We start from the raw sequence: 22,162 nt of genomic DNA, 5'->3' as shown, positions 1-22,162 counted from the left end.
TATGTCCCACTGTACCCCATTTTAGTAACTTACCCCATGTAACGTTTATAATTACCCCATGTAATGCCCCTTGAGGGGGAGGTCCCACTGCTCTGGCTCCACAGGCAGCGATTTCGAAGCTTAAGGCCCCTGACTGCACTCCTGTTCTTCTGTGACCGGTCCAGATATGAGGTATGTCCTTATTCCAAAGAAATGTATTTACAAATTAAATTTTTTTTTGCTGTTCTGGAACTAAATGCGACATGCCCCCCATTTCAGCAAAATTTGCAAATGTGACTCCTTCTCTTCTGAGCATTGTAGTGCGACTGCAGTGCACTTGACGTCCACACGGGTATGGGGTATTACCATACTCAGAAGAGATGGGGTAACACATTTTGGGGGGCATTTTCTCCTATCACCCCTTCTAAAAATCTAAAATTTGGGGAAAAAACTGCATTTTAGTAAAAAAAAAAAAAATAATAAAATAATAATAATTTTACACATCCAAAGTAGTCAAACACCTGTGGGGTGGCAAGGCTCACTGGACCCCTTGTTACGTTCCTTGAGGGGTGTAGTTTCCAAAATAGTTTTGCCATGTGTTTTTTTTTTTGCTGTTCTGGCACCATAGGGGCTCCCTAAATGCGACATGCCCCCCAAAAACCATTTCTGCTATTGTGCTTTCCAAAAGCCAATTGTGACTCCTTCTCTTCTGAGCATTGTAGTGCGCCCGCAGTGATACCCCATAGTCAGAAGACATGGGGTTACACATTTTGGGGGGCATTTTCTCCTATTACCCCTTGTAAAAATGTAAAATTTTGGGGAAAACCAGAAATTTTAGTGAAAAATATTTTTTTTTCATTTACACATCCAACTTTAACGAAATGTCGTCAAACACCTGTGGGGTGTTAAGGCTCACTGTACCCCTTGTTACGTTCCTTGAGGGGTGTAGTTTCCAAAATAGTATGCCATGTGGGGTTTTTTAACTGTTCTGGCACCATAGGGGCTTCCTAAAAGCGACATTCCCTAGAAAAACCATTTCAGCAAAATGTGCTTTCCAAAAGCCATATGTGACTCCTTCTCTTCTGAGCATTGTAGTGCGCCCGCAGTGCACTTGACGTCCACATATGGGGTATTACCATACTCAGAAGAGATGGGGTTACAAATTTGGGGGGCATTTTCTCCTATTACTTCTTTCTAAAGTAAAAAATTTAAATTTGGGGGAAAAGTAGCATTTTAGTGGAAAAAAAAAATGTATTAACACATCCAACTTTGACAAAGTCGTGAAACACCTGTGGGGTGTGAAGGCTCACTGTACCCCTTGTTACGTTCCTTGAGGGGTGTAGTTTCCAAAATAGTATGACATGTGTTTTTTTTTTTTTTTGCTGTTCTGGCACCTTAAATGTGACATGCCCCCCAAAAACCATTTCAGAAAAACTCACTCTTCAAAATCCCATTGTCGCTCCTTCCCTTCTGAGCCCTCTACTGCGCCCGCCGAACACTTGACATACATATATGAGGTATTTCCTTACTCGAGAGAAATTGGGTTACACGTTTTAGGAAGATTTCTCTCCTTTTACCCCTTGTAAAAATTCAAAAACTGGGTTTCCAAGAACATGCGAATGTAAAAAATGAAGATTTTGAATTTTCTCCTTCACTTTGCTGCTATTCCTGTGAAACACCTAAAGGGTTAACACACTTACTGAATGTCATTTTGGATGCTTTGGTGCAGTTTTTATAATTGGGTCTTTTGTGGGGTATTTCTAATATGAAGGCCCTTTAAATCCACTTCAAAACTGAACTGGTCCCTGAAAAATTCCGATTTTGAAAATTTTGTGAAAAATTGGAAAATTGCTGCTGAACTTTGAAGCCCTCTGATGTCTTCCAAAAGTAAAAACTTGTCAACTTTATGATGCAAACATAAAGTAGACATATTGTGTATGTGGATCAATGTATAATTTATTTGGGATGTCTATTTTTCTTATATGCAGAGAGCTTCAAAGTAAAAAAAAAAATGCTAAATTTTCAATTTTGGAATTTTTCACCAAGAAATGAAACAAGTATCGACAAAATGTTACCACTAACATAAAATAGAATATGTTATGAAAAAACTCTCTCTGAATCAGAATGAAAGGTAAAAGCATCCCAGAGTTATTAATGCTTGAAGTGACAGTGGTCAGATGTTCAAAAAATGGTCGGGTCCTTAAGAGATATTTGGGCTGGGTCCTTAAGGGGTTAAGGACCAGGACGTTTTTGGCATTATTAATTCTGGGATGCTTTTACCTATTATTTTGATTCTGAGATTATTATTTTTTTTCCGTTGACATATTCTACTATATGATAGTGGTACATTTTCGTTGTTACTTGCATCATTTGTTTGTGAAAAATACAAAAATGTCATGAAAAATTTAAAAGTTTTGCATTTTTCTAACTGTCTAACTGCTTGTAGGGAAAATGGACATTGCAAATAAATTATGTATTGATTCACATATACAATGGGGGAGATTTATCAAAACCTGTGCAGAGGAAAAGTTGCCCAGATGCCCATAGCAACCAATTAGATTGCTTATTTAATTTTGCACAGGCACTTTTAAAAATTAAAGAAGTGATCTGATTGGTTGCTATGGGAAACTCAGCAACTTTTCCTCTTCACAGGTTTTGATAAATTTCCCCCAATATGTTAACTTTATGTTTGCAACATAAAGTTGACATGGTTTCACTTTTTAAAGACATTAGAGGGCTTCAAAGTTTAGCAGCAATTGTATATGAAGGTCTTTGTTAGAAATCCCCCATAATTGACCCTATTATGAAAACTGCACCACTCAAAAGTATTCAAAATGACATTCAGAAAGTTTGTTAACCCTTTAGGTGTTTCACAGGAATAGCAACAAATTGGAGGAGAAAACTCAAAATCTAATTTTTTTACACAAACATGTTCGTGTAGCCCAATTTTTTTCATTTTTGCAAGGGGTAAAAGTAGAAAAATCCCCCCAAAATGTGATATCCAATTACTCTCGAATAAGGAAATACCGCATATGTGGATGTAAAGTGCTCTGTGGGTGCACTAGAGGGCTCAGAAGGGAAGGAGCAACAATGGGCTTTTGGAGAGCAAATTTAGCTGAAATGGTTTTGGGGGGCATGTTTATTTAGGAAGCCCCCATGATGCCAGGACAGCAAAAAAAAAAAAAAAATACCCGGTCCTGTGGCGGTGGGTATCGGGGTAATAATTGCAGGTTTGCACTAGGTGTTTTTGTGTCGAACACTAGGTCCCTGCTTAGTAATAGACTGTCTATAAGGCCGCATTCCATCTCTAAGCCTGCAAAAGTAGATAAAAACAGACAATACAAAAAAAAAAACTTATATTCCAAAAACACTCCCATAAACACCCTTTTATTTGAATAAAAAAAAAAAAACACTAGTTATCGATGTAGTCTTAAGAATCAGAAGACCTCTGCATACATGGATCCAACGGACTTCAAAACGCACTTTTTAAAGACAACAATGATAAATGTCCCCCTATAATTAAAGGGGTTCTCCGGTGCTTAGACATCTTATCCCCTATCCAAAGGATAGGGGATAAGATGCCTGATCGTGGGAGTCCCGCTGCTGGGGACCCCTGTGATCTTGCTCCGCCCCTCATGACATGACAGCTATCACGCCCCCTACCATAGGCTTGCATTGAGGGGCGGAGCGTGACATCACACAGAGGCGGCGGCTTGAAATCACACGCCGTCGACCCTGTGGTTGCCAGTAATCAGACCCGGAGCGAACACGCTCTGGGGACTGATTATGAACGGGGTGCCGCGTGCAAGATCACGGGGGTCCCCAGCGGCGGGACTCCCGCAATCAGGCATCTTATCCCCTATCCTTTGGATAGGGGATAAGATGTCTAAGCACTGGAGAAGCCCTTTAAATGATGAGATACAGAAGCTACCCAAAAGAATGTAATGGGTCTAACTCAATTATAGAATACACAACACAACTCAACATACGATTCATATATAATTAAAGGGGTACTCCAGTGGAAAATGAACTGGTGCCAGAACAGATTTGTAAATTACTTCTATTAAAAAATCTTAATCCTTTCAGTACCATTTAGCAGCTGTATGCTACAGAGGAAATTCTTTTCTTTTTGAATTTCTTTTTTGTCTTGTCCACAGTGCTCTCTGCTGACATCTCTGTTCGTGTCAGGAACTGTCCAGAGCAGGAAAGATTTGTTATTGGGATTTTCTCCTGCTCTGGACAGTTCCTGATACGGGCATCAGGTGTCAGCAGAGAGCACTGTGAACAAGACAAAAAAGAAATTCAAAAAGAAAAGAATTTCCTCTGTAGCATACATCTGCTAATAAGTACTGGAAGGGTAAAGTTTTTTTCTTTAAAGGAGTAGTCCAGTGGTGATTCAGTGGTTTACAACTTATCCCCTATCTTAAGGATAGGGGATAAGTTACAGATCGCGGGGGGTCCGACCCCTGGGGCCCCCCGCGATCTCCTGTACGGAGCCCCGACAGCCCGCGGGAAGGGGGCGTGTCGACCTCCGCACGAAGCGGCGGCCGACACGCCCCCTCAATACAACTCTATGGCAGAGCCGAAGCGCTGCCTTCGGCAATCTCCGGCTCTGCCATTGAGATGTATTGAGGGGGCGTGTCGGCCGCCGCCTCGTGCGGGGGTCGACACCCGCTATCTCGGCGGAGAGCCGGGGCCCCGTACAGAGAGATCGCAGGGGGCCCCAGAGGTCGGACCCCCCGCGATCTCAAACTTATCCCCTATCCTTAGGATAGGGGATAAGTTTTTCACCACTGGACTACCCCTTTAATACAAGTAATTTACAAATCTGTTTAACTTTCTGGCACCAGTACCCCTTTAAAAGCAAATAAAAAATACAAATATGCTCACAAACATGATACCCAAACAAGACAACTCCCTACATATGATGCAGGAAAATAGGTGAGCTTCCTACAATAACAATAACATCAGTATTAACCCCTTAAGGACCACAGATTTTATTTTATTTTTGGACTTTTGTTTTTTCCTCCTCACCTTCTAAAAGTCTTAAAGCTTTCAATTTTCTACCTACAGACCCATATGAAGGCTTGTTTTTTGCACCAACAATTTTACTTTGTTCTGACATCAATATTTCACCACAAAATCTATGGCGAGACCAGAAAAAAAAAAAATATTTGTGAAGCAAAATTTTAACTCCTTGGGGACAGGGCCCATTATAACCCTGCGGACGGGAGCATTTTTTGCAATTCTGACCACTGTCACTTTAAGCATTAATAACTCTGGGATGCTTTTAATTTTCATTCTGATTCCGAGATAATTTTTTTGTGACATATTCTACTTTATGATAGTGGTAAATTTTTGTCGATACGTGCATCATTTCTTGGTGAAAAATTCCAAAATTTTATGAAAAAATAGAAATTTTAGCATTTTCCTAACTTTGAAGCTCTCTGCTTGTAAGGAAAACAGACATTCCAAATAAATTATATACTGATTCACAAATACAATATGTCTACTTTATATTTTCATCATAAAGTTGACATGTTTTTACTTTTGGAAAACACCAAAGGGCTTAAAAGTTCAGAATCAATTTTCCAATTTTTCACAAAATTTTCAAAATCTGAATTTTTCAGGGACCAGTTCAGTTTTGAAGTGGATTTGAAGGGCCTTCATATTAGAAATACCCCATAAAAGACCCCAGTATAAAAACTGCACCACCTTAAAGTATTCAAAATGACATTCAGAAAGTTTGTTAACCCTTTAGGCGTTTCACAGGAATAGCAGCAAAGTGAAGGAGAAAATTCAAAATCTTCATTTTTTACACTTGCATGTTCTTGTAGACCCAGTTTTTGAAATTTTACAAGGGGTAATAGGAGAAAAAGACCCCCAAAATTTGCAACCCAATTTCTCTTGAGTAAGGAAATACCTCATATGTGTATGTCAAGTGTTCGGTGGGCGCAGTAGAGGGTTCAGAAGGGAAGGAGCGACAATGAGATTTTGGAGAGTGAATTTTGCTGAAATGGTTTTTGGGGGCATGTCACATTTAGGAAGCCCCTATGGTGCCAGAACAGCAAAAAAAAAAAAAAAAAAAAAAAAAAAAAAACACATGGCATACCATTTTGGAAACTACACCCCTGAAGGCACGTACCAAGGGAGCCTTTACACCCCACAGGTGATTGACGACTTTTCGTTAAATTCGGATGTGTAAATGAAAAAAAAAATTCACTAAAGTGCAGGTTTTTTTCAACAAATTTACAATTTCTACAAAGGGTAATGGGAGAAAAATCCCCCAAAATTTGTAACGCAATTTCTTCCGAGTACGGAGATACCCCATATGTGGCCCAAAACTGTTGCCTTGAAATACGACAGGGCTCTGAAGTGAGAGAGCGCCAAGCGCATTTGAGGCCTAAATTAGGAATTTGTAGTAGGGGTGGACCCGGTTACAAGGATGGGGCTTGTCTCCACCAAAACCCTACAGCAGTGTTTCCCAAACAGGGTACCTCCAGCTGTTGCAAGACTCCCAGCCTGCCAGGACAGTCTATGGCTGTCTGGTAACACTGGGAGTTGTGCCGTATGCCGTATGAGACGTTGTTCATTTTTATTCGGGGACGACGACGTGTAAGGGGGTGTATGTGTAGTATTTTACTTTTTTATTATTTGTTAGTGTAGTGTAGTGTTTTTAGGGTACATTCACACAGGCAGGGGTTCACAGTAAGTCTCCTTGAAGGAAACCCAATGTAAACCCGTCCGTGGGAATGTATCCTGTACATTCACATGGGAGGGGGGGCGCCCCAAACCTTCAGCTGTGGCAAAATGACAACTCCCAGAATGCACTGAAAGACCGTACATGCTGGGAGTTGCAGTTTTACAACAGCTGTAGGCACACTGGTGGGGAACCACTGAGTTAGAAAACAGACTCTAGCTCAGTGATTCTAACCCATGTGCCTCCAGCTGTTGCAGGACTACAACTCCCAGCATGTACGGTCTGTCAGTGCACTCTGGGAGTTGTAGTTTTGCAACAGCTGGAGGCACACGGGTTGGAATCACTGAGTTAGGAAACAGACTCTAGCTCAGTGTTTCCCAACCAGTGTGCCTACAGCTGTTGCAAAACTACAATTCCCAGCAAGGCCAGACAGTCAGGGATGCTGGGTGTGTAGTTCTGCAATATTTCGCCCTTCAGATGTTGCAGAACTACAACTCCCAGCATGCCTGGACAGTCTAGGAGTTGTAGTTATGCAACAACTGGGGAAGAACAGTTTGGAGACCGATAAGTATTGGCCTACAAACTGTAGCCCTCCAGATGTTGCAAAACTACAACTCCAAGCATGCCTAGACTGTCCAGGCATGCTGGGAGTTGTAGTTCTGCAACATCTGAAGGGCCATATATTGCAGAACTACATGGCCAGTATCCCTGACTGTCTTGCCATGCTGGGAATTGTAGTTTTTCAACATCTGGAGGGCTACAGTTTGGAGACCACCATATAGTGGTCTCCAAACTGTGACCCTCCAGATGTTGCAAAACTACAACTTCCAGAATGCCCACACAGCCTTTGGCTGTGTGGGCATGCTGGGAGTTGTAGTTTCGCAGCTTTTAGAAGGCCACAGTGAAGATCACTTATTGCGATCTTCACTGCAGCCTTCTCCGCCGCACTTTCCGGCCTCCGTTCCTCCTGCTGCAGCCACCGTTCCGGGATGCCGCCTCCGAAGGTCCGGGTAAGCCGGGCCATGCTCCCCCCTCGCCGCACGTATTCCCCCCGCTCTGCACCGACTTCAATCGGTGGGCAGAGCGGGGGGAAATGAACTCTAACCCCCCCGCCCCCCTCCTGCCATTGGTGGTCAGCCTGACCGACCAATGAAAGGGGATAGGAGGAGGTGGCAAAACTGCCACCTCGCTCCTATCCTTTAGGCTGGTTGGAGCTGCCTCTGACAGCTCCGATCATGCTTATTTTCCAGGAGATCGGGTCACCAGTGACCCGATTTGCTGCGATCGCCGATATGGGGGGGGGGTCTCAGGACCCCCCTAAGCATTGCCACGGGATGCCTGCTGATAGATATCAGCAGTCATCCCGGTCCGATCACCACCCGGCGAGCTGCGGTGATCGGAAATACGGAGGGCGTATGGGTACACCCTCCGTCCTTAAGTGACGGGACGCGAGGGCGTATGCATACGCCCTTCGTCCTCAAGGAGTTAAAAAACTTGATTTTGAAACTTTTAGGAGCTTCCAATTCTGCGCAGAGTTCCTTTTGGTAAAGAAGGCACCTTGGGGGAGATTTATCAAAACCTGTCCAGAGGAAAAGTTGCTGAGTTGCCCATAGCAACCAATCAGACTGCTACCGTATATACTCGAGTATAAGCCGACCCGAGTATAAGCCGAGACCCCTAATTTCAACCCAAAATCCCAGGAAAAGTTATTGACTCGAGTATAAGCCTAGGGTGGGAAATACCTCATCCCCCCCTGTCATCATCCAGACCCGTCATTAACATCCTCATCATCATCCCCTTGTCATCATCCCACACATCCCCCCTTCATCATCCTCTTATCATCCCACACATCCCCCCTTCATCATCCCCTTATCATCCCACACATCCCCCCTTCATCATCCCACACATCCCCCCTTCATCATCCCACACATCCCCCCTTCATCATCCCACACATCCCCCCTTCATCATCCCACACATCCCCCCTTCATCATCCCCTTATCATCCCGCACATCCCCCCTTCATCATCCCCTTATCATCCCGCACATCCCCCCTTCATCATCCCCTTATCATCCCACACATCCCCCCTTCATCATCCCCTTATCATCCCGCACATCCCCCCTTCATCATCCCCTTATCATCCCACACCCCCCCTTCATCATCCCCACCCCCCTTCATCATCCCCACACCCCCCCTTCATCATCCTCTTCTCATCATTCGCCCTCAGTGGTCTTCAACCTGCGGACCTCCAGAGGTTTCAAAACTACAACTCCCAGCAAGCCCGGGCAGCCATCGGCTGTCCGGGCTTGCTGGGAGTTGTAGTTTTGAAACCTCCGGAGGTCCGCAGGTTGAAGACCACTGCGGCCTTCAACATCATCCAGCCCCCTCTCACCCCCCTTTAGTTCTGAGTACTCACCTCCGCTCGGCGCTGGTCCGGTCCTGCAGGGCTGTCCGGTGAGGAGGTGGTCCGGTGGGGAGGTGGTCCGGGCTGCTATCTTCACCGGGGGCGCCTCTTCTCCGCGCTTCCGGCCCGGAATAGAGGCGTTGCCTTGACAATGACGCAGAAGTACGTTGGCAATGAACGCACCTATGCGTCGTTGTCACGGCAACGTGACTATTCTGAGGCCGGGCCCGAAGCGCTTAGAAGAGGCCTCCCCGGTGAAGATAGCAGCCCGGAACCAGTATCCCACCGGACCACCTCCTCACCGGACAGTCCTGCAGGACCGGACCAGCGCCGAGCGGAGGTGAGTACTCAGAACTAAAGGGGGTGAGAGGGGGCTGGATGATGTTGAAGGCCGCAGTGGTCTTCAACCTGCGGACCTCCGGAGGTTTCAAAACTACAACTCCCAGCAAGCCCGGACAGCCGATGGCTGCCCGGGCTTGCTGGGAGTTGTAGTTTTGAAACCTCTGGAGGTCCGCAGGTTGAAGACCACTGCGGGTGGGGGAGTTCACTCGAGTATAAGCCGAGGGGGGTGTTTTCAGCACGAAAAATCGTGCTGAAAAACTCGGCCTATACTCGAGTATATACGGTACTTTCATTTTTGAAAAGGCCTGTTAAAAATGAAAGAAGCGATCGGATTGGTTGCTATGGTCAACTCAGTAACTTTTCCTCTGGACAGGTTTTGCTAAATCTCCCCCTTTATCTTTATTCTGTAGGTCCATACGATTAAAATGATACCCAACTTATATAGGTTTGATTTTGTTTTACTTCTGTTAAAAAAATTATAACTTTTTGCATGGAAATTAGTATGTTTAAAAATGTCCTCTTCTGACCCCTATAACTTTTTTACTTTTCTGTATACAGGTATGTGTGAGGGCTCATCCCCGCGATCGGTGATGTCTGGCATTAGACAAAGGTCCTGGCGTTGATAGCCGCCAGGACCAACCCCAGGGGCGTAGCTAGAAACCACAGGGCCATAGTGCGAAAAATTGGTCTGGGCCCCTCTACCACCTGACGACCCGCTTCCCCAATCCCGGATGACACCTTACTCGGACGCACAAAGATATCAGTGACTGCAGCACTGATGGGACACAGTCAGGAGAATGCACAAAGATATAAGTGACTAACAGGCAGGGCCTAACAGATAAAACATAGGCCCAGGCATTAAAGAATAAGCAGCCCATTTTTCTAGTGGGGGTCCAACTGCTGGGACCTCCATTGATCACCTTGGTTCCAGTTGCTCTCCAGCTGTTGTAAAGCTATAACTCCCATCATGTCTGGAGAGCCTCAGGCATTATGGGAGTTGTAGATTTGCAACAGCTGGAGAGCCACAGATAAGGGTACAGTGTCACCCATCATCACTGCGGAACTTACAAGTGACTCCAGCTATGATGGGACAGTCAGGAGAAAACACAATGATATCACTGACCTGAGTGACGTCTTGTCTGTTGTCTTTTCTTTTATTCACCATCTGGTTCAGACACCAGGACGTCTTCCAGCTCCATCTTCTCTACATTGTCTGACACCTGCACATCATAGGCTCCTCACTTTGTCAGTAGATCCTCATCCTCTGTATGAAGACAATAAACATTATTATTCTGCTAAATACTGTACCCCATGAATATAATACTGCCACCCACTGTACCCATGAATATAAAACTACCATCCACTGTACCCCCTGAATTTAATACTGCCATCTACTGTTCGCCCTGAATATAATCCTGCCACACACTGTACCCCTGAATATAATACTGCCACACACTGTGCTCTCTGAATATACTACCACACACTGTACTCTATGCTATGAATATAATACTACCACACACCATATCCTCTGAATATATACACACTGTGCCCATGACCGTAATACTGCCACCCACTGTACCCCTGAATATAATACTTCCAAACACTGTGCCGTTAAATATACACCCTCAAAAATAACCAAGCTGCTATGCTGTACCCTCTGAATAGAACCCTGCCACACACTGCACCTTCCAAATATAATAATCCCTCCATAATAATAATACTAATACTGTTACACGCTGTTTCTTCTCAGTTTAGCTGTCCTCTAGACCTCTCTGTCCTCCTCCTGGCTCCTCTATTCTAACCCCCCTTTCCCCCCAGACCCATAAGTCCTCCTACACGCTTCTCTTCCCCCCTCCCTATACCACTAAGTCCACTCCAGGTTCCTCTGCCCCTCCCCAGACCCCCGAATTCCACTCTAGGCTCCCCTGCCCAACTCTCCAGACCCCAAAGTCCGACCCATACCCAATCACCTCCTGGCCCCCCACATTGATGAACAGTATATGTATTTATGTATGACAGATTTGTATGAGACTGGTGTATGTATGGTATGATATTTGTGTGTATGATAGGTGTATGTATGATACATTTACACATCATACACCCATCATACATATACACATTTATCATACATACACACACCTATCATTCATTCATACATCTATCATACATATGTACACAAATCATACATACACATACATAAACTCATGAAAGGAAAAAAGGTGACTGGTTCTCTAGGTCTATGGGGATCACTATAGTGATGTTCTGGTGAGATTGGGTGGTGGAGTGGTAGGGTGTTGTCAGTATGTCTGTATATATGGGATGATGGTTATGGTAGAGTGTTCTATATTGTGAATGTGATATGTATGGTAATGAATGTACTAGAGTGTATGGCGGTGTAGGAGATGCGTTGAAAATGTATGACAGTGTGTGTGAGTGTGTGTGTATGATGTGTGTATGGCTGAGGCGTGTATGTTAGTGTAGCTGTGATAGAGGTTAGGTGTGATGGGTGAATGTGAAGAGGACAAAGAGAAAAAAGGAGAGAGAAAGAAGGAAAAGTGGAATGGTTTGTACTTGGATGCTTAAACAATTTATTTGTTATAAAATGACATCACGCCCCTCCCGTAGGCTTGCATTGAGGGGCGGAGCGTGACGTCACATGGGGGTGGAGGCGTGACGTCACACGCCGCCGGCCTTGTGGTCGTCGGTAATCAGACCCGGAGCGAACACGCTCCGGGGACTGATTACAAACGGGGTGCCGCGTGCAAGATCCTGGGGGTCCCCAGCGGCAGGAATCCCGCGATCAGGCATCTTATCCCCTATCCTTTGGATGGGGAAAAGATGTGTAAGCACCGGAGAACCCCTTTAAGCGCCCCCAAAATTAAATAATTAAATTATTAGGGGGTGGTGTTATAAGCTAGCGCCGGGGGTGGGAAGGTATGTTGAGGCTGGCGCCGGGCATGGTACTGGCAGCGCCAGGCCTCCCCGCTCAGGCCAGCGGCCTCGGGCTGTGCCCGAGGGCCCAACCTGCAGCAGTAGCTTAATATAGTGGCTGAGGACCCCCCCGTGCTATGAGGCCCGGTCACAATGGCGACCTTTGCGTATTCTATAGCTACGCCACTGACCATCCCGCTATGACGTGGGGTCAGCCCTTTAACCAGCGTCATAGCAGGGGAGTGTGCACAGGGCGTACAGGTACGCCCTGTGTCCTGAAGAGGTTCAGTATAATGTATGGAATGCATTAACGTTCATCTAACATCACAAAGTAATTTATAAAGATAAACATAGTAAGCAAAGTATAAGTACACTTGTGGGTAAAATATGCATCAGAAAAAGATCCTATTCCGTATTTATATAGACAATCAGTGTCAAGGCATCAGTGTATTAGGCAGATGTCAGCAGGGAATAGAGCTGGGCGGTATACCGGTTCATACCGAATACCGGTGTGTTTTTGTCTTACGATATGAGTTTTTCACATACCACTATACCGTTCCCATAGCAGCCAACTCCAATGCGTGATGGTGTAAAATTTTTAGCCTAAAGTCTATGTGCGTGTTATACGCCGATACACCCCCAGGAAAGGCAGGGGAAGAGAGGCCGTTGCTGCCCGCTTCTCTCCCCCTGCCTTTCCTGGGGTCTAGAGCGCTGCTGCCGGCCCTTCTCTCCCCCTGGCTATCGGCGCCGCTGCCCATTCTGTCCCCCTGCCTATCGGTGGCGGCGCCCCGTTGCCGGCGCCGATAGCCAGGGGGAGAGAGGCGGCGCCGACAGCCAGGGGGAGAGAAAGGGCAGCGGCACCCATTGCCGGCGCCGCTGCCCCGTTGCCTCCCCCCATCCCCAGTGGCATAATTACCTGGGTCGGGTCCGCGCTGCTGCAGGCCTCCGGCGTGCGTCCCCGGCGTTGTTGCTATGCGCTGCACGGCACGGCGCATGATGTCAGTGCGCGGCGCCGTGCATAGCAACGACGCAGGGGACGCGCGCCGGAGGCTTGCAGCAGCGCGGACCCGACCCAGGTAATTATGCCACCGGGGATGGGGGGGAGGCAACGGGGCAGCGGCGCTGGCAATAGGTGCCGCTGCCCCTTCTCTCCCCCTGGCTGTTGGCGCCGCTTCTCTCCCCCTGGCTATCGGCGCCGCTTCTCTCCCCCTGGCTATCGGCGCCGGCACCGATAGTCAGGGGGACAGAACGGGCAGTGGCGCCGATAGCCAGGGGGAGAGAAGGGCCGGCAGCACGGCTCTAGACCCCAGGAAAGGCAGGGGGAGAGAAGCAGGCAGCGACGGCCTCTCTCCCCCTGCCTTTCCTGGGGGTGTATCGGGGTATACACGCGCACACACGCACCCTCATTTTACCATGGATATTTGGGTAAAAAACTTTTTTTACCCAAATATCCTTGGTAAAATGAGGGTGCGTGTTATAGGCCGGTGCGTGGTATACCCCGATAAATACGGTATTCATTATTTTAAGCTCCTCTCCCCAGAAAAATTTTAATTGCGCCTTTTTAACCATTTGACCTCAAAGAGCATAAAAAATAAATAAAAATAAACATATTTGGTATCAGCATGTGCGTAAATTTTCGAACTATGAAAATATAATGTAAATGATCCCTTACGGCGAATGGTGTAAACATAAGAAAAAGTCCAAAATTGTTACAATTCTTTTTTGTCACATCACAATCCAAAAATGTTTAATAAAATGTGATTAAAAAGTCATATATACGCAAAAGTGGTACCAATATAAACTACAGATCGTGGCATAAAAAATTGGCCCTTGGGGGGTGTGGCCTGCCTTGCTGAAAGTCGGATGTGTGTACCTGGAGCTCTGGTCTTGGCCACCGGCAAGAGGGGTAATTTTGACATCTAAAAAAGACTCCCAAGCTCCTCGGCTCCTTAGCGGCATTGACAAGTCCCCTGTAGCAGCGAAGCCCCGTCCCAGTGTCTCACCCACCTCGGCATCCGTCCTCCCAGACTCAGCAGATAGCTGACATCTTCCTCATGGACCTAAAGCCGTTTGACTGGTTGGCTCCTCTTCTCCCCTGTTCTCCTGCTTAGCCGCCATGTCAGGTACCTGCAGAGCTGCAGGCTCCTTCTCCCAGCCTCATGCTCCTGCAGCCACCATTCACCAGCTACGGCCGCGGGCTCCATCTTACAAAGCGCGGCCGCCTCATCTCCACAGAACACTGCTACCCTGCTGGCCTTAGCTCTCCCTCGCTCCGGAGCCTGACACCAGCACTTAACAGCGCACAGACTCAGCAGCAGACCCCCCTGGACGGAGGACAACAGATTTTGCACGGCGCACAACTGAATAGAACACTGTGCTCATCTCACCAGCTCCAAACCTGCTCCATGCCAGCCTCAGACCTCCTGCGTCACACAACGGCTAAAGCTGCGGGCACCATCATCTACAGCGCCGCCGTCCTGGCTTCACAGCGCGCTGCTGTCCTGACAGCCCCAGCTCCAACACGCTGTTCCTCACTACCAGAGCTCGACAACAGCGCTCCAAGGACGAACAGACTGCACAGCAGACTCCCTGGAGGGGAAAGGTCCCGTACCACAGATAAGCAGTCTGCCGTTCTCACCTCCCCAGCCCCAAGCCTGCCTCAGGTCTCCTCCACAATCCCAGGTGGGTGCACCATATATAAAGAGGCCGTTGAATAAGTGATGGGGCTGAATTACCCACATTGCTCCAGCACCTCCAGCGCTACACACTACTGCTAGAGGGGTCGAAACTTAACACACCGCCATTTTGATATATAAGACGTGGGATTAATAAACTTGCTGCTGCCACAGTGAGCCCTTGCACTCTGTTAGCCTGGAGGTTAACACACTGACTGCTCCACCAGTAAAACTCAGTGTGATACCACCTATATGTGCCTTAGAGAGTGAACCCAGCTAAGACAAGCATCACCATTAAGTGCTGTCTCAGTCACTATCTGCCTATTATATAGGGGAAGACACAAAAAAAGTTGACTCTGTAACCTCCAAACTAAAATTGGAACATAACAAAGTGACTGCCTTACCAATTGTAGTGGAACATTTCAGAATTTTTCATTGCTACAAGAAGTGGCCAGTATACTGTCATAATCATTTCAATTTCTGTGCGTCCATCCAAATTAATCTTACAGCTCTCTGCTGCCATCTACTGGTCATAACACTCCACAACACAAAAAGTGTACCTTACACTGCTATAACTGCTGTCTCAGTCACTATCTGCCTACACTATAGGAGAAGACACTAAAAAGGAGACTCTGTATCCTCCAAACTAAATTGGAGCATAAAACAGTGACTGCCTTACCAACTGCAGTGGAACATATCTGAATTCTTCTTTACAGCAAGAAGTGGACATTATACTGTTATAATCTTTTAACTTTCTGTCCATACAAGTTAATCTTACAGCTCTCTGCTGCCAGCTATTGGTCAGAGAATTCCACAGAAGTGTACCTTACACTGCTATAACTACTTGAATATTCTCGTACACATACAAGTTGAACTCTAAACATTTCGCTAATATCTACTGGTCTCCTTCACTCACAGGTAAGAACTGCAACACAACCTGCCTGCTATATTTCACGTTACCTACTAGGACTTCTCCACATAACAAGAAAGAGCCATCAAGCGGTTATAACTACATGAATATTTCTGCACTCGCCTGAGCTGAAATCTAATACTCTACGATTATCTACTGGTCTGCTTTACTTTTTGGCGTGCCCAGACCAGAAGTTATCTGCTGACAACTACTTTGTAAAAGGTATTCTTCTACGTCATTACTTATTGGCTGGCCAAGCGACCTCACCCTTAAATTAAACACAAGTGACTCCAGATATTCTACAATAATTGTGCTAACCATTGTACTCCTACAAGTTTGCAGAATGGTGACGTAACAGGAATTCCTCCAGACCGAAAAAACTAACGGACTTTTACTCTACTCCACATTCCTATCATACCACAAGATTTTCATCATCCCAACCTCAAATACCTTCATCATTGCTGATCAATAAAGATACCAACAACATGACATCCTCACACTGCGGCATGAGATGTAGCACTTCCTTGCCATCCTCTCCTGATAGGTCTCCCAGAGGGCTTTACTCGGAAGTCTCTTCAAAAAAATACTTCTTATCGCAACTGTACCGTTACTACTTCAGCACCGAACTCTCCTGCCTAGACAAGACCTCTTAAGCAACGCCCCAGAATGGATTCTGGAACTCTTGTTGAAACTGATGTCCAGCCTGAATCTGGAGTCTCCTCCCCGAAAGTGGACTTCTTTAACTCAATTCAAGCTTCTGAAGTGCCAGTGACCGAAGTCACTCTCAAAAACATGCTCCTCTTGTTGGAATCTCCCATATCAGCCAAACTGACACAAAATCTACAACCTTTACGCCAAGCTTTAAATGATGTTGAACAGAGAGTGGACCACGCAGAAACAAAAATGGCAGAACTTGCCTCATCTCACAATAATCTCATAGATGCTCACTATGACCTAGAAACGGACGTGGCTAGCCTTCAGGCAAAAATTGCAGATGTTGAAGATAGATCTCGTCGCAATAACATCAAGCTTCGAGGCATTCCAGAATCAATCTCAGCCAAGGATCTCTCTGGCTTCGTAACTGAGCTCATGAGTTCTATCTTGCCGCAATTCTCATCTCAAGACCTCTTATTAGATAGGACACATAGAGTTCTACTACCCCAACATCTAGACAATTCTGTCCCCTGAGATGTTCTAGCTCAGGTTCACTTCTTTAATGTTAAAGATGCATTAATGCAGAAAGCACGTGACAAAGAAATATTTCCCGAAAAATTCTGAATGGTCTCCATTTATGCTGACTTGTCCGCAGCTACCTTACAACTTCACAGAAGTCTTGTCCCTATCACATTGGCTTTACTTAACAAGAAGATCTTATACAAATGGGGATTTCCTATCCGCCTAATCATTTAGAGAGGAGACATGGTCCATGTTATTCGCTCTATATCAGAGGGTGTTGAAATCCTTAAGTCCTGGGGGATCTCAGTAGACATTCCTGGCTCTCATGCCACTACAGCCTCTCTGCCCAGGGTGAACTCGGACTGGAACATAGCAGGGAAACAACGCAAGAACCACCGCTGATCTCCTGAATAGCCCGAACTGGCTTTTCCATACATGAGGTCATTAGACTAGAGATGAACAAAATTCATCGTACTTCTTTGAACTTTTACTGCTCCGGGTCCTCTACTTGGAGCAATTTATTGTTGTTGTTACTTGATGTTCTCCTCTATTTGTCCTGCTTCTCTCTTTTCCCCAGGTACCCAATGGTCTCAGCTATAACATATGTCTGGTTCTGGTCACCACCCGCTAGCCAACATGTATGGTATAATCTACACTTCATCACTTCTGAACATCACCATGGTTTTAACGGTAGTATCAATTAATGTTAATGGATTGAATTTGCCACAAAAACGCTCTTATATATGGTCTGAGGCCAAATCTCTATCTTGTGATATCCTATGTGTACAGGGGACTCATCTACTCCAATCTGATGCCTTTCGTCTACGACATAGAGATTATCCTCACATTTACCATTCACACCACGAGTAAATCCAGAGGTGTAATGATAGCCATAAAAAATTCCGTAGCATTCCAATTACATCAGGCTATTATAGACCCCAGAGGGAGATACGTCATATTTATATGCTTCATAAACAACGTAATGTACACTATCATCTCCATTTATGCCCCAAATACCAGACAGATACGCTTTCTTAGACGTTGATGTCTCCAATAATTCTAGAAAACGTCCCATATCTCTAGGTCATCTTATTCACAAGAAGATCTTTATGACACCTGGCGAATTCTGCACACTAGTGAGAGGGACTACACCTTCCATTCAGCTGTCACTAACGGCTACTTCAGAATAGATCTCACTTTGGTTGATAGATTGCTTCTAGACATGGTCCGGTCCTCCACTATTGAACCCTTTAAATGGTCTGATCACACTGCAATAACTCTAGTACTAGAGTAAGATACCGCGACATCACGATCCTTTCTATGGCGATGCAACAAATTTCTTCTGAATCATCCTAAATATAAAAAGGAAATAGAATCGGACCTTCATACATATTTCACCTTAAATTCTAACGGAGAAGTTAGCAACACGACTCTATGGAATGCTCATAAAGCATTTATACGTGGCTCCTTTATTAAATTTGGGCATGCCCTCAAAAAAGAACGTACTAAAAAATTAACCACGCTGCTAAAAGGAGTACTCCGATGCTAGTTTTTTTTATGGTAAACTAACCGTAAAGCAAAGTTATATAACATTGTAAATTACTTACCTTATCCATATCGCTCTTTTCCTGGTCTTCTCCTGCATTTCTCCTAACGGAAGCTGGCTCCTTTCTCTTCAATCTATGACCCTGCCCGCTGTTTCTTCTGCACCGCCGCATCTTAGCCCGGCGAATCATCGCTCCCATGAATCACTGCGGGCTGTGCCGGCCTCGCAGCCCGGAGTCGGCTACTCCCCCAAAGTTAATTTATTCTGCGCATGCGCAGTACTACGCAAATAGCGTAGGGCTAACGCTAGGCTCCTATCGCTGCCTACGTTAGCCCGACGCTATTTGCGTAGTGCTGCGCCTGCACAGTACTACGTTAGCCGCGCGCAACCCCGCTAGCGGTGATTGTAGGGATGGGAGGAATTCTTGTGACACCGCAAGTGCAGTGTTTCCCAACCAGGGTGCCTCCAGCTGTTGCGAAACTACAACTCCCAGCATGCCCGGACAGCCTTCGGCTGTCTGGGCATGCTGGGAGTTGTAGTTTTGCAAAAGCTGGAGGCACCCTAGTTGGGAAACACTGCGCTAGTGGGCACATGGAAGGAGGGAAGGAACTTTATTATAATTTCCTGGGGGGGGAAGAGAGCAGCAGCTAACAGGAAGCTGGCGCAGGGAGTCATGGGAAATGTAGTCTTTATGACATGGCTGCTTACTGCTACAGGTGGCAATTACAAAAGAATGGCTGGGCCAAATTTGACAAATGAGGTATCGTTGGAAAGGTCTTTGAAAAGACTATCAGATGAGGTAAACTTTTTTTTCAAGTACCAGCGCTCCGGAGTACTCCTTTAACCCCTTAACCCCTTAAGGACCAAGGACGTACCGGTACGTCCTTGGTCCTGCTCTTCTGATATAACGCTGGGTTACACAGTAACCCCGTGTCATATCACGGCGGGCCCGGCGTCATAGTGAAGCCGGGACCCGACTCTAATAGCGTGCAGCGCCGATCGCCGCGCCGCACGCTATTAACCCTTTAGCCGCGCGCTCAGAGCTGAGCCGTGCGGCTAGAAGTGAAAGTGAAAGTTCCCGGCTAGCTCAGTCGGGCTGTTCGGGATAGCCGCGGCTAATCGCGGCATCCCGAACAGCTGACAGGACAGCGGGAGGGCCCCTTCCTGCCTCCTCGCTGTCCGATCGCCGAATGACTGCTCAGTCAGTGCCTGAGATCCAGGCATGAGCAGTCATGCGGCAGAATCGTTGATCACTGGTTTCTTATGAGAAACCAGTGATCAGCATAGGAGATCAGTGTGTGCAGTGTTATAGGTCTCTATGGGACCTATAACACTGCAAAAAAAAAGTGAAAAAAAAAAAGTGAATGAATATCATTTAACTCCTCCCCTTTTAAAAGTTTGAATCACCCCCCTTTTCCAATAAAAAAAAAAACACAGTGTAAATAAAAATAAACATATATGGTATCACCGCGTGCGGAAATGTCCGAATTATAAAAATATATCATTAATTAAACCGCTCGGTCAATGGCGTGCGCGCAAAAAAATTCCAAAGTCCAAAATAGTGCATTTTGGTCACTTTTTATATCATTTAAAAATGAATAAAAAGCGATCAATAAGTCCTATCAATGCAACAATGGTACCGTTAAAAACTTCAGATCACGGTGCAAAAAATGAGCCCTGATACCGCCCCATACACGGAAAAATAAAAAAGTTATAGGGGTCAGAAGATGACAATTTTAAACGTATTAATTTTCCTGCATGTAGTTATGATTTTTTCCAGAAGTCCGACAAAATCAAACCTATATAAGTAGGGGATCATTTTAATCATATGGACCTACAGAATAAATATCAGGTGTCATTTTTACCGAAAAATGTACTACGTAGAAACGGAAGCCCCCAAAAGATACAAAACAGCGGTTTTTTTTCAATTTTGTCGCACAATGATTTTTTTTCCCGTTTCACCGTAGATTTTTGGGCAAAATGACTGACGTCATTACAAAGTAGAATTGGTGGCGCAAAAAATAAGCCATCATATGGATTTTTAGGTGCAAAATTGAAAGAGTTATGATTTTTTAAAGGCAAGGAGCAAAAAACGAAAATGCAACCCCCCGGTCCTTAAGGGGTTAAGGACCAAGCCCATTTTGGCCTTAAGGATCAGAGCGTTTTTTGCACATCTGACCACTGTCACTTTAAACATTAATAACTCTGGAATGCTTTTAGTTATCATTCTGATTCCGAGAATGTTTTTTTGTAACATATTCTACTTTAACATAGTGGTAAATCTTTGTGGTAACTTGCATCCTTTCTTGGTGAAAAATCCCAAAATTTTATGAAAAATCTGAAAATTTAGCATTTTTCTAACTTTGAAGCTTTCTGCTTGTAAGGAAAATGAATATTACAATAAAAAAAAAATTATTCACATATGCAATGTGTCTACTTTATGTTTGCATCATAAAATTGATGAGTTTTTACTTTTGGAAGACATCACAGGGCTTCAAAGTTCAGCAGCAATTTTCCACAAAATTTTCTAACTCACAATTTTTCAGGGACCAGTTCAGGTATGAAGTGGATTTGAAGGGTCTTCATATTAGAAATACCCCATAAATGACCCCATTATAAAAACTGCACCCCCCAAAGTATTCAAAATGATATTCAGTCAGCGTTTTAACCCTTTAGGTGTTTCACAGGAATAGCAGCAAAGTGAAGGAAAAAATTCACAATCTTCATTTTTTACACTCGCATGTTCTTGTAGACCCAGTTTTTGAATTTTTACAAGGGGTAAAAGGAAAAAATGATACTTATATTTGTAGCCCAATTTCTTTAGAGTAAGCACATACCTCATATGTCTATGTAAAGTGTTCGGCGGGCACAGTAGAGGGCTCAGAAGGGAAGGAGCGACAAGGGGATTTTGGAGAGTACGTTTTTCTGAAATGGTTTTTGGGGGGCATGTTGCATTTAGGAAGCCCCTATGATGCCAGAACAGCAAAAAAAAAAAAACACATGGCATACCATTTTGGAAACTAGACCCCTTGAGGAACACAACAAGGAATTAAGTGAGCTTTAATACACCACAGGTGTTTCACGACTTTTGCATATGTAAAAAAAATCTCACAAATGTGTGTTTCCCCCCAAATTTCAAATTTTTGCAAGGGTTAATAGCAGAAAATACCCCCTAAAATTTGTAACCCCATCTCTTCTGAGTATGGAGGTACCCCATAAGTTGACCTGAAGTGTACCATGGACGAACTACAATGCTCAGAAGAGAAGGAGTCATATTTGGCTTTTTGAGAGCAAATTTAGCTCGGGGAGGCATGTCGCATTTAGAAAGCCCCTATGGTGCCAGGACAGCAAAAAAAAAACAAAAAACCCCACATGGCATACCATTTTGGAAACTAGACCCCTTGAGGAACGTAACAAGGTGTACAGTGAGCATTTACCCCCCACTGGTGTCTGACAGATCTTTGAAACAGTGGGCTGTACAAAATTTTTCATTTTCACCGAC

The 22,162-nt window shown here is 45.2% G+C and overlaps 2 protein-coding genes across 2 annotated transcripts in view; one reads left to right on the top strand and one right to left on the bottom strand.

The window, feature by feature from the left end:
* The window catches only part of LOC130273443 (uncharacterized), a 237,271-nt gene that overhangs the window by 167,402 nt on the left and 47,707 nt on the right, over positions 1 to 22,162 (bottom strand). Inside the window, exon 2 of the mRNA XM_056520258.1 lies at positions 10,546 to 10,686. Within this exon, the coding sequence (XP_056376233.1) occupies positions 10,546 to 10,587 (42 nt within the window). The 5' untranslated portion in view covers positions 10,588 to 10,686. The remainder of the gene's footprint in view (positions 1 to 10,545; positions 10,687 to 22,162) is intronic.
* LOC130273445 (uncharacterized) lies at positions 14,513 to 16,078 on the top strand. The gene is made up of 2 exons (XM_056520261.1): positions 14,513 to 15,035; positions 15,947 to 16,078. Exons 1-2 carry the CDS (start codon positions 14,513 to 14,515, stop codon positions 16,063 to 16,065), a joined length of 642 nt encoding a protein of 213 aa, XP_056376236.1. The 3' UTR covers positions 16,066 to 16,078.

Source organism: Hyla sarda, chromosome 5 (genome assembly GCF_029499605.1).
Source record: "Hyla sarda isolate aHylSar1 chromosome 5, aHylSar1.hap1, whole genome shotgun sequence".
Taxonomy (NCBI): domain Eukaryota; kingdom Metazoa; phylum Chordata; class Amphibia; order Anura; family Hylidae; genus Hyla; species Hyla sarda.
Note: the sequence above shows the minus strand (reverse complement) of the source record. Positions and strands in the feature narration are given on the sequence as shown.

Coding starts and splice junctions, on each gene's coding strand:
- LOC130273445 (XM_056520261.1), top strand. CDS start 14,513: ATGCTCCTGCAGCCACCATTCACCAGCTACGGCCGCGGGCTCCATCTT. Junction 15,036..15,946: donor GGTCTCCTCCACAATCCCAG/GTGGGTGCACCA, acceptor CTTCACTCACAG/GTAAGAACTGCAACACAACC.